Here is a 14758-nt window from a genome sequence, read left to right as displayed (position 1 = left end):
TTTTAATGTACATTCCATATTACTTTAATAACGATCCAGATTTTTTAGGGGGGAAATGATCAAATCTAACTATTAAATAAGTGTTCATATACTTTTGTGCACAAAAATTATTTAAGGGACTCATATCTTTAATTAGTCAGGTTTTAAGTTTGTGATTTAAATTTTTTTTAATTTGTCTACTTTAATTTCTAACTTGAAGGAAGTTTTAAATACCAATGAAGTTTTAGCCTTAATTTCTATCTCTTTCTGTTATTTCCTGCTTTTAGGTGAAATAGAAATAAGTGAAGTATGTAATTTGCTATAATCTGGTGTAGACCTTGATTTTCTATTTTAAAAAATAAACCTTTTCCTTCTGATTGTAAAGATAAGATATACTGATTACAGAGAATTTGCTAAAGAGAAAGAATAAAATAATCTACAGTCCCATAAACAAGGGATTTAATTTAACCACTGTTAACATTTAACTGACTTTTTTCTCCTTTTGTTTATACTGTTTGTATAGTTGAGCTATACTCTACCTGCATTTTGGGGTTTTGCTTTGTTTGTATTGAACATTATAACATAAACAGTTTTCCCTATCTTTAAAAATTCTCTATAAACATTTTCATGGCTGCAAAATACTTTACTATGTGGAATACTATGATTCTGCTTACCTGTTTTCACTTGACTGGGCATTTAAATTGTTTTCAGGTTTTCAACAGCAAACATCTTTGGGTATAGACTTTTCTGCATTTTCTTTTATTATTTGGGTTCAATTTACTAGTTCATAATTTATTTTAAAAATTTAATACTGTTAAAATATATTGCCAAATTGCTTTCTAAGAAGTTGTACTAATACCAATTCACAGCAGTGTAGGTCTGTTTCATCACACCCTTACTGATTGGAATATTCTTATTTTAGTGCTTTCTGCTTTGTTAGACAAAAATTATACCTTATTTTAATTTGCATTCCTTTGATTGTTAAATAGGTCATATAGTTCTTCAAACGTTTAGAAGTCATTTGTACTTCTTTTGTGTTCTGTTTATTTCCTTTATTTATCAGATGCTTTTTAAAAAATGAGCTCTGCCCTTTATCATATTTAATGCAAATGTTTTTTTCACAGTATGTTTGTCTCCTTTTAATTTGGTTTATTTTGGGGTTTGGTATGTAAAAATTTTAAATGTTTCCATAGTCAAATTTCTCAGTGCATATTATTCTTGTGATTTACTTCATTGCTTTTGAGTTTAGAAAACTCTCCTATACCCAGAGATCCAGTAAATTTCTTTTAGTTTTTTTTTTTTAGTAAAAAAATCTGACATTGGTGAGGAAAATTTAACTTTATTTTCATGATATTTGTTTATTCTTTGATTTTAGGTTGGCTGTGGTGCTGGGAATAGTGTTTTTCCAATTCTGAACACTTTGCAGTGAGTTTTAGAGTTTTCTCCTACAAAATTCTACATACATATGGGAGGTTGAGAAATTCTGGGAAAAAGTCATATATATGCCAGTAGTGTTCTTGTTCCCATATAAACAATGACTAAAGGAAATTTCAAAAGAAGTGTCTTGGTCTGAGTGTCTAATTTCATGTGAACTGAGAATTACTCTGAAATTATGTTTCACAGGCATGGGTTGTCCACCATGAGTTGAAGTAATTTTTTAAGCTTGTGTTTATGTGGATGAGGGAATAAAAGAGAGTAAGAGGTTTGATCCTTCTGCTAAGTTGGGAATTGCTGAACTTTAGAGATTTATTTACCCCTTCAGGTTATTTAGGTGTCATTTTACACATAGAGAATTGAGTTTAAAGCTTACACAAAATAAAGTGTAAGCTTTAAACTCATTTTATTTTGTCATCACTTCTGGAGCCGCACCCAGTGTAAAACCTTCCTATGTCAGATGACTGTATCTAGACTTGAAATTGTTTGGAGTTATAGCACCTAACCCTAAGATTCAAAAAGGCAGAAGTAGGGGATAGGAGCAAAGATGTTCTCCTGACCTGCCCTTCCAGTTCACCACCTCACCTATGCGTTTTAGTAGGTGATGAAGAAGATACACCTTACAAAACTTTAACACCTTTTACCTATGGCTGGTCTGTCAAGTCCCTATTTTTTTTTAAGTTTACATGATAGCTTTCCCATTATTTTTCCATTATAAAATCAACATAAGCACGTTGTACAACGTTCCCATTAGAGGAAAATGGGTTGGGGCGAATCACCCATTATTCCCACCACCATAGCATAGCTGCTGACAGAATTTTTGTTATAATTCCTTTCAGTCTTTTCGCTATGCCTATTTTTAAATTTAAGAAAGTCTTTTTTTTTAACTTTCCATTGTGAAAATGTAAAAACATTCAGAAAAACTGAGTAATACAGTGTATTCTCATACACCCACCACCTTGTTTCAACAGTTACTCACATAAGGCCAACATCATGACACTTTATCTTTAAGTACTTATGATGGATCTCCAAAAAGCAGGACATACTTCATTACTATTATAAGCCTAACATAGTAAAAATTAAGTAATTCCCTAATAATCATCAAATTACCAGTTAAGGTGTCCAGCCAGAAGTGGTGCTGGCCAATTTGCAGTTCTGAATGGTCTTTCTCTTTCGGGACTTATTTTCTTTGTTTTCCCTTTTCCAATTTCTGGGCCAAAATTTCCTGTACTTTTATACCACATAGTCAGATTCCTTCACCCCTGTGATCTCTGAACGTTTAATACACATAAATCTACTACACTGGCAGTTGATTATGTGTTACTTTATGACTCATCTCAAGTTATTATTTAGCATATCATTTCTTTTTTTTTTTTTTTTTTTTTTTTGCGGTACGTGGGCCTCTCACTGTCGTGGCCTCTCCCGTTGTGGAACACAGGCTCCGGACGCACAGGCTCAGTGGCCATGGCTCACGGGCCCAGCTGCTCCGCAGCACGTGGGATCTTCCCGGACTGGGGTACGAACCCGTGTCCCCTGCATCGGCAGGCGGACTCTCAACCACTGCGCCACCAGGGAAGCCCGCATATCATTTCTTTATGTCTTATTTCTTCAACTACTATTCGTATATTCCTTGAGATAAAGAGCATATTTTACTCTAATCTGATTTTTCAGGTAGCCTAACAATACAATATAGATAGAGCTTGGTACATACTGACTGATTAATATCTCTGGCTCCCCACTTGTTAGTTGTATTTTTCCCTCTTCTACTTCTCCCTCCAACTAATAATTGCAAGCTCTTGCCTCCTCACCCCCTGACTCTTTCTTTGTGGATGTGTCTTTTTTTTTTTTGCCTCATATTCATATTTTAGAAATCACTGTAGCTCAATAACCTGAGATAATTAATTCATCTTTAAAAGGCAACCAGTGATTAGCCTTCCAAAGGGAGGATTAGACTTTTTTTTCCCACCACAGAAATTGTGTCTTATTACTTTTGGAGAGTGTAAGATTAATGTTTTACATTTTTAGAATATTTTACCATAATTAGACCTCTGGAATTGAGAGGTCATATCATTCTCCAAGGATCACTTAATTCTTAAACCCCTTGCCAAGAGAGTGCTTGGTGGTATGGTGGTAGTGGTGATATTTACACCTGTTTGCTGGGAGAAGGGCCAAGGCAGTCAGCCGATTTTACTGAAAAGCTCTGGAAAGTCATTGGGTGATCACAAGACCAACTTGGGTTGCTGTTGGAATTCAGTTTCATAGGTCAAGCTGCCGTCTGGTAGGACACATGGCAAATGGCACATGCCTTCCTTTAGCTTACTAGACTGTTCTGTATCTTGTGAGTGTTTAGTAACTACTGCCCAAAGATAGACTGCATACCTTTCATAATAGCTAGATGTGCCAGTGTCCAGAGAAGCATTTTGAGCTATATGGAAGTATTTATAGAACCATGTTAATTTCTTAAGTTTTTAAGTTCCTGGAAGGCAGAGGCAGATCTTCCTTTAATGATGATAACAATGATGATAATGATGATGGTGATGGTGATGATGATAGCAACAATAATAAGAATGACTAACATTTATTAGGTGCTTACTCTGAGTCAGGCACCTTTCTAGAAACTTTACATATATGAGTCCATTCAATCCTTACAACCAACTTAGATGCCATATTTATCTCTATTAGGAGTTTGGGATTGACATATACACACTACTACTATATTTAAAATAGATAACTAACAAGGACCCACTGTATAGCACAAGGAACTCTGCTCAATATTCTGTAATAACCTAAATGGGAAAAGAATTTGAAAAAGAATAGATACATGTATATGTGTAACTGAATCACCTTGCTGTACACCTGCAACTAACACAACATTGTTAATCAACTATACTCCAATATAAAAGAAGAGGAAATCAATTACAGAGAGATTAGATGACTCTTCCATGGTCACCCAACTAAGTGGTAGAGCCAGGATTCAACCCTTGGCAGTCTTGTTTCAGAGCCTTTGCCCTTAGCCATCATACCACATAGTGCTATATGTATCTGAGTGTTTTTTGAGACATTTCAAACATGTGTGACCGACCAACAATTACAAGTCACAAATATATGGATTTCATAGGAAACAGTAAGGGTATATATGCTGCAATAAAGCACAATTTTTATATGGGATGGATGAGAAAAGACAAGCAGCACAAGTTTTAACTTTGATTCAGTACTGGTTAACTTTTCGTAACCAAATCCTATTCATGATACATTAATTTATTTAGACAGATATTAATTTGAATACAAACCCCTAGTGCCACAGAATGGCACTATATATGAATACTATACTGTATATGAATATTATACATGAATGTAGTATTCATCAATGAGTAGCATTTAAGAGAGTAATGCGAGCCTGGGTGAGATTTTGCTAAATGCATATTTGTGCTTATATTCCGCATTTATTTAGAAGTCCTCCTTGCTTGAAATGCCTCCTGAATCAAATTAGAAGTTCTAATTATGTGCTTCAAAGCCCATATATCCTGTCACACACTGGGCTCTCAGGATCAACTCTGCTTCTCATCCCTAGCATGTGACTCCCACTTCTAAACCCTTTCCCCTTCTCCCCACTTAGCAATGCCATCCCCCTCCTTCAAAATTCTTACGACTTTCACCTGAGGGTGCCTGCCTTATGCACACTTCTATAGAAATTGTATATGTCCCCAACTAGGCTATAAAATCCACAAGAGCCAGGACCATACCTATAATTACTGTTTAGGACATACTGATCTCTTTCTGTGATTCAGACACACTAGTAAGCAAGATGATGCAAGGATCCTTTGCTAATAGCATACAAGGTATGATTAGGAAGGGTACTGACCCACAAAATTCAAAGTACAGTTGACCCTTGAACAATGTGTGGTGTTAGCCCATGAATAATTTATAGTCGACCCTTCGTATTTGTGGTTCCTTCTGTATCTGCAGATTCCATCAACCACGGACCATATAGCACTTAGTATTTACTATTGAAAAATATCTATGTGTAAGTGGACCTGCGAAGTTCAAACCTGTATTGTTCAAGGGACAGCTGTATGTGCCTGCCCATTAGTAACCATGGCTCAGCCATTGTTACTGAATTTCAGGTAAAGACCAAATAGAACTTGTCTAAGTTCAGTGGAGGCCAATTAAAATTAGTCAGGATTTTCATATGGGTAAACATCCCCCCCCCAAAAAAAACCCCTGAATTTGCTTACTTTATTTACGTATTGTAGGTAAAGCAACTGAGTCTCGGAGAAGCTAAGTCAAATTCAGTGTTAATAAGTGGCAAATCCAGGATTTAAACACAGGTGTAATTGGCTCCCAAATCCCATACTCTTACTAGACAGTTTTTATTAGACAGTTTCATTTACTACTTCGTATTCTAATGCTTGGTCCATATATAAGGCTCAATAAAAGTTTGAAAATTGGGCTTCCCTGGTGGCACAGTGGTTGAGAGTCTGCCTGCCGATGCAGAGGATACGGGTTCATGTCCCGGTCCGGGAAGATCCCACATGCCGCGGAGCGGCTGGGCCCGTGAGCCATGGCTGCTGAGCCTGCACGTCCGGAGCCCGTGCTCCGCAACGGGAGAGGCCACAACAGTGAGAGGCCCGCGTACCGCAAAAAAAAAAAAAAAAAAAAAAGTTTGAAAATCACTTGAAAAGATAAGAATATATTAGTGTTTTATTATTTTTTAGAAGTTGTATTTATATGCTGTTAATATAAACATATTAATATTACATTTAACAGCACATAAATGCAACTGGGGGTTGAGGGTCCTTGGAGAGGATAGAACTTGGCTAAGCTAAGAGGAGTTACAGGCCATGCTGGCTGGAGGCAGACAAGAAAGAGTGCCTGTGAGAGATAGGAGGAAGATTGAGCAATGCTAATGGATGGCTTTGGAGGTTTCCCATGGGAGAGTATGATGGGATATAGAGCAAGTAGGCCCACATAATGGAGGGCCTTAAAATCAGGGCAGGAATTTGAAAGTCACCCTGTAATTGATAAGTGTTTGAGATAATGTTGGTTCAGAAACATGAAGGCATCCACACACCACTGCAGAGAACAGTGTCAAAAAAGAAGAAACAAGCCAAGTGTCATCCAAAATTCTGTTAAAGAAATACTAACAAGTTCAAACCTACACTTTCCTTTCTTCTGTAGCTTCAGCATATCTGGGCTCTAGATTTAAATATTTCTTCCATTTTCATAGGAATGCTCCAGAGTTCTTTCTTTATTGTTGTGATTTTGCTTCTGGAGCTGTGGAGCTGGTAAAGGTATGCCTTATATTTTCTTTAAAGCGAGCTATATTAAAAAAATCTAATTTTTTGCTGTTGAAGTGATTTTTTTTAATGTAACTGCATCAAATGTAATCTGTGACCATTTTTAACTGAGCTTTTAAAATTTTGCAAATCATATCATCAACTGATGCCTAAGATGGTACCCTAAAACAATAGAAGTTGTTTGGGATTTAATATAGAGTTCAAGGGAGTGATTCCTACAAGGTGGTATTTATATTTATGTCCCTAGAGCTTTACACACAGTTTGGCACATAGTAGGCACTAGTTAAATTAAAAATTTTTTTTTTAAAAAAAAGGTCTGAAAAGGTATATATTACAAATCTAAAATGTCCTCAACTGTAAGGAAAACAGTGGTGGGAACCGGGCCTTATTTGACCAATTCCCAACTGCTAGTAAGCATTATCATAGCAAAAAGAGGTAATTTTAGGAAATGGAAAAGGAATGGAAATTCTAACAAAAATGTATAGTAAACACATGGAACATAATTTCTGATAATAAGAGTTAATAGTTTTTCATTGTAGACATTTTCTAAAATATTGAAAAGCCTAAAGGGGAAGATAAAATTTACCTATAATATGCTTTTTTAGAGTCCTAGAGTGAATCACTGTTAGTATTTTGGTATATATCCTTCTAGTGTTGTTTTTATAGGCAAATTGTGTGTGTATGTACGCTAATGTGGTTTTTTAAAATAGCATCTTTATTGAGGTATAGTTCACATACCATAAATTTCACCATTTTAAAGTATACAATCCTGTGATTTTTAGTATATTTAGAGTTGTACAGCCATCACCATTACCTAATGTTAATTATGTACTATAGGATATTTATATATTAATGCCAAAGGAGGCATGGAATAAGCAGTGAGAGAGAGAACCAAGGACCATCTCAGTGCCTGTGAAGTAACACAGGGTAGGCTTCCAGCAACACTGACTACTGACTCAGAAAGACTACCCTACTCCACTTTTCAAGCTAAGGAGGGATTGCAAAAGAATATTTGTTATCAAGTCCAAGTTCTAGACTTAATTTTTAACGACAGCTTGAAATAACCTAACAGAATACCTAATCCAAATATCAAATTTATAGAAGAACAGCACTTGAGAGAAGTTAAACTGACCTTTTTAATTTGAGAAAAACACTAGAAGTCTGCTAACAACTGTTTTTGTCTTTTCATTCCTTTATCATGACAGTCGCACGCGTCATACAGAGCAGCCCAGTGCTGTGCCTTTGTTCATGACGTTTGTGACGATGGCCTACCCTACCCTTTTCCAGATGGGATCCTGGATGTCATTCTCCTCGTCTTTGTGCTCTCTTCCATTCATCCTGACAGGTAAATGAAGACGAAAGGGCAGAGCAAATGTGTACAGCCCCTTTATCAGGAGTGGCTTTCAGAACTATCAAAGCAAAAATGACAATTCTTGAATTTATTATTTAATGAACTACATTATGTATAATATGCAGCCCTTTAAATGCAGTTTTTCCTTTCTTCAGACTTTCAGAAAGAAACTGGTGACACTACTTCTTTAGTGAGCTTTCTGTCACTGTCAGAATGAAGTAAACATCTTCTGGCAAGACACATACCTATTAAAAGTGACAGAGCTTCAAGGAAATTACAAATTCAGAACAGCCTAATAGACTCCCAAGAGGGAAATTGTACATGGTGATCAGAAACAAACATTTTTGATTTAGCATCTTGCTGAATGTTCATGAAGAGGTGGGCTGTAAATCTGTTTGGCTTCACACTGGTCTGTCGATGGGCTTTAAAATATTCGTTTTAAAGAAGCCCACTAGGGAATTAGGGGTTATCAAGATTTGCCAGATTAACCTCGGACCTTTATACTCTAAGATTGGCCTAGTGCCATCATTTAAATATTCATGACTTAAATATTTTTGTTCACATAAGGTTTTGAAATAATAAATAAAGCTTTTCTCCAAAGAGGAAGCACAAAGAGATATTACCAGCAATTAAAATGATCACTTTTCTTAAAATTTTGCCACCTTATATGTATTAAGACACATGTGTGGTAAGTGTCAGGGGTTGTGCCTTCATAACATTTCTTAAAATCGGGTTTTCGTGATCTTCTGGTAATAGATACAGACTTGGCATCAACCGCTTTTTGTTTGGTGAGTGTGACTCTTTCCCAAAGAAATCGAGTATTGTGTCCTTCTTTCTTTGCTATTATAAGGTCACTAGGACCCTTTACAGTCCTTTTACTTCTCATTCAGAGATGTGCACTTTGATTACTTGTGGAAAAGCAAATTAGATTTCCAAATAACGAATGAAATATATAATTGCACCTGGTGAGATATATCAAGTTCCATGAAGTTACTTCCCCCCAGTTTCTATAACTTATTTCTTTCTGCTAATCTGTTTATACTGTTGGCATTATTCAGATACTGGTAGAAGGATGTCATCTATGTATTTTGTTTCACAGTTAAAAGGATGAATAGTAAAAAGGATAGAGTAGGTGGATAGTGAACAAGATTTTCTATCTGACACCTATAACAGGAAATGTTTAAATTCAAAATGAGACCTCAAAAAGACTATTTGAATTAGTTTAGATAATGTATTTTTGTCATGATTTGAATTGAATGTTAAAGAGAGGAAGCAGATATCTTGGAAAGATTGTTTTTATAGTACATATATTCATTCTATTTATTTATTATAAAATAAGTTCAGATGTATCATGTCAGTAGCTACTTTCTTACCTACATGGAAATGATCTAAAAATGAGGTGAATGAGTAGAAGTTGGGTAATAGTAAGTGAAAAGTAAGGTAGTATCTTTAGGGTCATCTAGCACTGTGGTAGTAGATTCAGCCCCAGGAAAATTCTAGAAAAATGGCTTATTGCCAGCTTGGAAAAGCAATTCAGCTAGATCTTGAGTCTTGGGGTCCCAGCTTAAATGGGAGTAAACCATAGAAGGCTACAAAAAAATAGGTAGCTGTCCTTCTTGTTATTGAAATAAAAGTATAATATGTTTTCTAAAGATCTAAGCATAGAATAGTCAATAAACACTCTTTTTTTAAATTAATCTCTTTTTTTCCTTCTCCTCTCCCTCCATCCAGCGATAGGTGAGGATAGCAGAGTTGGCCCAAGTCAGATAAAAAAAAGAAAAGGGGCTTTCCCCCATTCTTGTCCATCTCACCTGCAGGCCACTCCCACCTGCATTTCTCAGGAACTGGCTCTGGAATTGCATTATGAGCCAAGATGGGCTGATAAGAGAAGCAGCTCCCCACCTCTTGCCTTCACCTGCAACGCAGACTTTAAAGGATAGTTGGGAGGAGAGGATTTGCAGAAGGAGGCTACATTTTGAAGTATTTGGCTGTTTGTTTTTTTGTGTTTTTGTTTCATGCTTGTTTTGCTAATAATTGCAGAAAGAGATTTTTTTTTTCTCTGTACATAAAACATTTATCCGGAAAGTGAATATTTTAAGGTTTAGATATGGTTTTCTTTAATTGCCAAATTATAAGGATATGAGCACAGTGTGAAAATAACCTGTAATAAAATAAACAAGGAAAAATACTTTTCTTTTTCTCTTTCATGTACTTATGTTCCAGTTTTTTTTAAAGAGCTTTTTTTCTAATCATGGCACCTTTTTCTGTCATTTCTGTCTTGTTTTCATAGTTATTTTCATTTTCTCATTACCTACTTCTTTCATAACCTGACATACTGTTTCACCCCGTTATTCCACTTAACAGTGTTTTAATTTTTTTTTTTTAATTAAAAAAAATTTTTGGCTGCATTGGGTCTTCATTGCTGCGTCCCGGCTTTCTCTAGTTGCGGAGAGTGGGGGCTACTCTTCTTTGTGGTGCGTGGGCTTCTCATTGCGGTGGCTTCTCTTGTTTTGGAGCACAGGCTCTAGGCACGCGGGCTTCAGTAGTTGTGGCACACAGGCTCAGTAGTTGTGGCGCATGGGCTTAGTTGCTCCGCAGCATGTGGGATCTTCCCGGACCAGGGCTTGAACCTGTGTCCCCTGCATTGGCAGGTGGATTCTTAACCACTGCGCCACCAGGGAAGTCCCTGAACAGTGTTTTAATTGGAAGGAATTTACAGATTATCTGATCAAAACCCCTCATTTTTAAAATAAGGAATGCTCAGAAGCTTTAAGAAGCTTGGATAAAGCAGAGACAGCAAGGACTTAGTACACAGGCTGCCATTTACCATTCTCTGCCCAGGGCAGACATTGATAATTGATTTTGTAGATTGTCATTCCCTGTGAGTCTTAAGAGTCCTTTTCAGTAGAGCTCCGTTGGCAGCCAATGTCAGTCACTTGGCTTGATACGAGATCTGAAATCTTTGTCATCTCTGTACCATAATCACATATAAGGCCTTGAACACTTAACCAAAAACATTAAATCAAAAGCAGTCACAGGCTTCCCTGGTAGCACATTGGTTGAGAATCCGCCTGCCAATGCTGGGGACACGGGTTCGATCCCTGGTCTAGGAAGATCCCACATGCCTCACAGCAACTAAGCCCGTGAGCCACAACTACTGAGCCTGCATGCCACAACTGCTGAAGCCCGCGCGCCTAGAGCCTGTGCTCTGCAATGAGAAGCCACCACAGTGAGAAGCCCGCACACTGCAACAAAGAGTGGCCCCTGCTCGCCACTAGTAGAGAAAGCCCGCATGCAGCAGCGAAGACCCAACACAGCCAAAAATAAATTAAAAAACAAAAACAAAAACAAAAAAAAACAGTCACAAGGGGTCATGTTTGGGAACCAGATGGGTAGAATAAGCAGTAAAAGAAAGTAATAAAAGCTTCCCAGTATTGAGCTGGGGCTTAGAGTGTGAATAGAATTTAAATAGGCAAAGAGTAAGGAGGAGAGAATTCTTTGAGGGGAAACCACGTGAGCAAAGGCATGGACTGCTCAGAGCCAAGCATGTAACAGTTTGGCTAAAGATGCTTCAGATTAGGAAGTAGTGGGAAAGATGTTGGAAAGATTGAGGTCAGTTGTAGGTGATCTTAACGGCTCAAATAAGAAACTAAGATTTTATCCTATGGATTAAAATCATGAAAATTTGAGCAAAGGGATGACTTGACAAAACCATCATTTTAAGCATACTAATTCATCAATAATATGCAGGAAGGATTGGCAGGGAGAATAATAACACCTGTTAAGAAGCAATTCTGTTTCCAGCCTGAGGATGTTGGAGTTTGTATACTAAGGGAGTACCAATGGGAAGTGAGAGAGAGAAACTATCAAATATGTAGTTTTTTTAAAGAGACATACAATTTGATGACCAAATGGTTGTGCTGAGGATAGTGGAAGAAGAGAAAAATAAAAGAAGTCAAAGATTTATCTGAGGTGTTACACTTCGGTGAATTTAGTACCTTTGACTAAATAAAGAAGTCAGGAGGAAAAGCAGCTAGTTTTGGAGGAAAGGTGATCCCCGTTTAGGTATGTCTGATTGGGACAGTTCTGGCATATTTTTTATCTTGCAAGGAAAATGAAACGACTTCATTTTTTTCTGCCTTGGAACTACCTTAATTTGCTGTTAATATCAGGAATGTCTATGTGGTTTTGCAGTTCAGCATTGACATTATACATCAAGCTCTGTGAAGTTACCACTCTGGTCATTTGGGTGATTTCTTGATATTCTAGGCTTTTTGAATCTGATTATTTAGCAGGTTGGTGTCCTTTTTTCTTTCTATACAAAATATTTTTGGTTTTGTTCCCCTTATATTTGTGGCTTACATTTCTTTGGCCTCATTGAGCTGTGCTTATTTTATCATTAAGGAGGTTACATGTGACGTATAAAACAAGACTTCCACAGAGTCTCTTGCTTTGTTTTCAAAGGATGCAAGGTGTTGTAAAACGACTGTCCAAGTTATTGAAACCTGGGGGCATGCTGTTATTTCGGGACTATGGAAGATATGATAAGACTCAGCTTCGTTTTAAAAGGGGTAATGGTATATTCAGTTTGGAGTTATTTTCTTGTGTTTTAAAGAATGCTGTGTTTACATTTCATGTCAATTTTGTTGTTGTTGGTGGTGGTGGTTTTCTTAAGGAATACTAAGTTTCTCTTATCACACTTTTTTTTTTTTTTTAGGGCATTGTTTATCTGAAAACTTTTATGTTCGAGGAGATGGTACCAGAGCATATTTCTTTACAAAAGGTATGCTTATCTATAAGAGGAAATAATTAGCTGTAAAAACTTTCCTTGGGTATTATTTGCAGGGAGAAACTTAAAAGCTCTAAAAATGTGGCTTCAAGAGTTGAATAAACATTAGATGTCTTTACACCTTAGTGATTATAACTGTTCTATGTAAAAGCTTGAAAATGGCCTTTTTGCCTTTTAATATTTTTCCAATTTAAAGAATCACTTGTTTCATCCTCATACCCTAACGAAGCTTCCATTTCGGAGGTACTGTTAACCCAGATATGAAAAAATTGATGACGTGCCACAGCCAAAAGAGGGAATGTGATTTTAAGAGTCCTTAGAAAATTACTTATCTCTTGTCAATTTCTCATTTTAAAAAAAGCATTTAAAATAAATCCTGCATTCAAGGACTTTCCCCAAACTTATGTGAGTACTTTTACAATGTGCCATTTGGGGTCTCTGCAAACCAACAAAAACTCAGATCTGGGCACCTTTCAAAATATTGAAAGCTGCAACCGATAGTGTTGTATATCTGTTAACACCTGCTGTGTTCAACTGTTTATACTTGGTGTGTTTGTGTGAAATAGAAGAAACCCACTTGGTGTCATGGGTTTCCTTCACCAATTTGTACTAGAGAATGTTTCTTGGTATAAATGAAAATTCAGATGGTCATTAATTCCATTAATGTTCCATTGTTCCTGACTGCCCCTCCCCCCAAGTCACATATCATACATTTGACTGCCATTCTTGTCTCACAGGGGAAGTCCACGATATGTTCTGCAAGGCTGGGTTAAATGAGAAGCAAAATCTGGTCGATCGTCGCTTACAAGTTAATAGGAAAAAAAAAGTGAAAATGCACCGAGTGTGGGTTCAAGGAAAATTCCAGAAACCATTACCCTTCACTCAGAGAAGCTCCAAATTGGTATTTTCACTCTTTTCTCATGGCTGAACTATGTATCATGTTAAGGTACAAACCAGAGGATTACACTATTCAAAGTTTTCTGTAAATCTTTCATTTTTGAAAAGACAGAAGAAGAGAATTTGTATATCCTGCTGTTTACCATGGGTGGGCTCTTTTGTGCATTTTAAGCACATGTAAGTGATTTGGAAGAGAGCACAATATTCTGTGTTTTCAAAACTTAATATGCTAAAGCTTGTTTGGATTTATTACATCTTAACCATTTTGTTTGTTCTTTGAGTTTTATAAGCATTTAGTTAAATTACCGATATAAGTCTGATGATTCTGAGAAGCAGAAACCTCCCATTTTTTAGAAGTGAGAAAAACCCATCTACTTTATTTATACATTAGTTGAACACAGTTGAACTCTCCTCCACTGTTAACTGATAGCAGAGAAGCAGCTCACCTTGTTTCCAAGGAAAGTCACAAGACCAAGACAAAAGTATATATATTTTTATAAAATATATATAAAATATATATATATAAAATAAAAAAACAAAAAAACTTTTGTTTTTTTTTAAATTCAGAGACTAATGTCTGAAACAGAATTTTAGTTTCTCTTTCCTTTCCTAAAATTGGGGAAGTATGACCAATGCTAATATTATTTTCAGGCTATTCTTAGGTGTACAAGTTGGAAGCCTTCTTTAAGACAACTGTCATACCCAAGAAAATTCTTAAATTGTAGCAATTAAAAATTTATTTACGGGCTTCCCTGGTGGCGCAGTGGTTGAGAGTCCGCCTGCCGATGCAGGGGACGTGGGTTCGTGCCCCGGTCTGGGAGGATCCCACATGGCGCAGAGCAGCTGGGCCCGTGAGCCATGGCTGCTGAGCCTGCGCGTCTGGAGCCTGTGCTCTGCAACGGGAGAGGCCACAACAGTGAGAGGCCCACGTACAAAAAAAAAAAAAAATTGATTTACCACCTTGCCTCAAAAAAGACATAAATTGGCTTGCAAATTGCACTTGGTAAAAAT

At 36.7% G+C, this 14758-nt stretch overlaps 1 protein-coding gene across 3 annotated transcripts in view; it reads left to right on the top strand.

Annotated features, from left to right (window-relative positions):
- Nucleotides 1-14217, top strand: part of METTL8 (methyltransferase 8, tRNA N3-cytidine) — a 77883-nt gene extending 63666 nt beyond the window's left edge. For all 3 annotated transcript variants that reach the window (XM_060106430.1, XM_060106429.1, XM_060106431.1), the window contains 6 exons: nucleotides 1355-1404; nucleotides 6641-6704; nucleotides 7916-8055; nucleotides 12526-12632; nucleotides 12779-12844; nucleotides 13588-14217. In XM_060106430.1, coding sequence (XP_059962413.1) covers nucleotides 1355-1404; nucleotides 6641-6704; nucleotides 7916-8055; nucleotides 12526-12632; nucleotides 12779-12844; nucleotides 13588-13778 — 618 coding nt within the window. In that variant the 3' untranslated portion in view covers nucleotides 13779-14217. The remainder of the gene's footprint in view (nucleotides 1-1354; nucleotides 1405-6640; nucleotides 6705-7915; nucleotides 8056-12525; nucleotides 12633-12778; nucleotides 12845-13587) is intronic.
- Nucleotides 14218-14758: the final 541 nt, after the last annotated feature.

Source organism: Mesoplodon densirostris, chromosome 8 (assembly GCF_025265405.1).
Source record: "Mesoplodon densirostris isolate mMesDen1 chromosome 8, mMesDen1 primary haplotype, whole genome shotgun sequence".
Classification (NCBI taxonomy): domain Eukaryota; kingdom Metazoa; phylum Chordata; class Mammalia; order Artiodactyla; family Ziphiidae; genus Mesoplodon; species Mesoplodon densirostris.
Note: the sequence above shows the minus strand (reverse complement) of the source record. Positions and strands in the feature narration are given on the sequence as shown.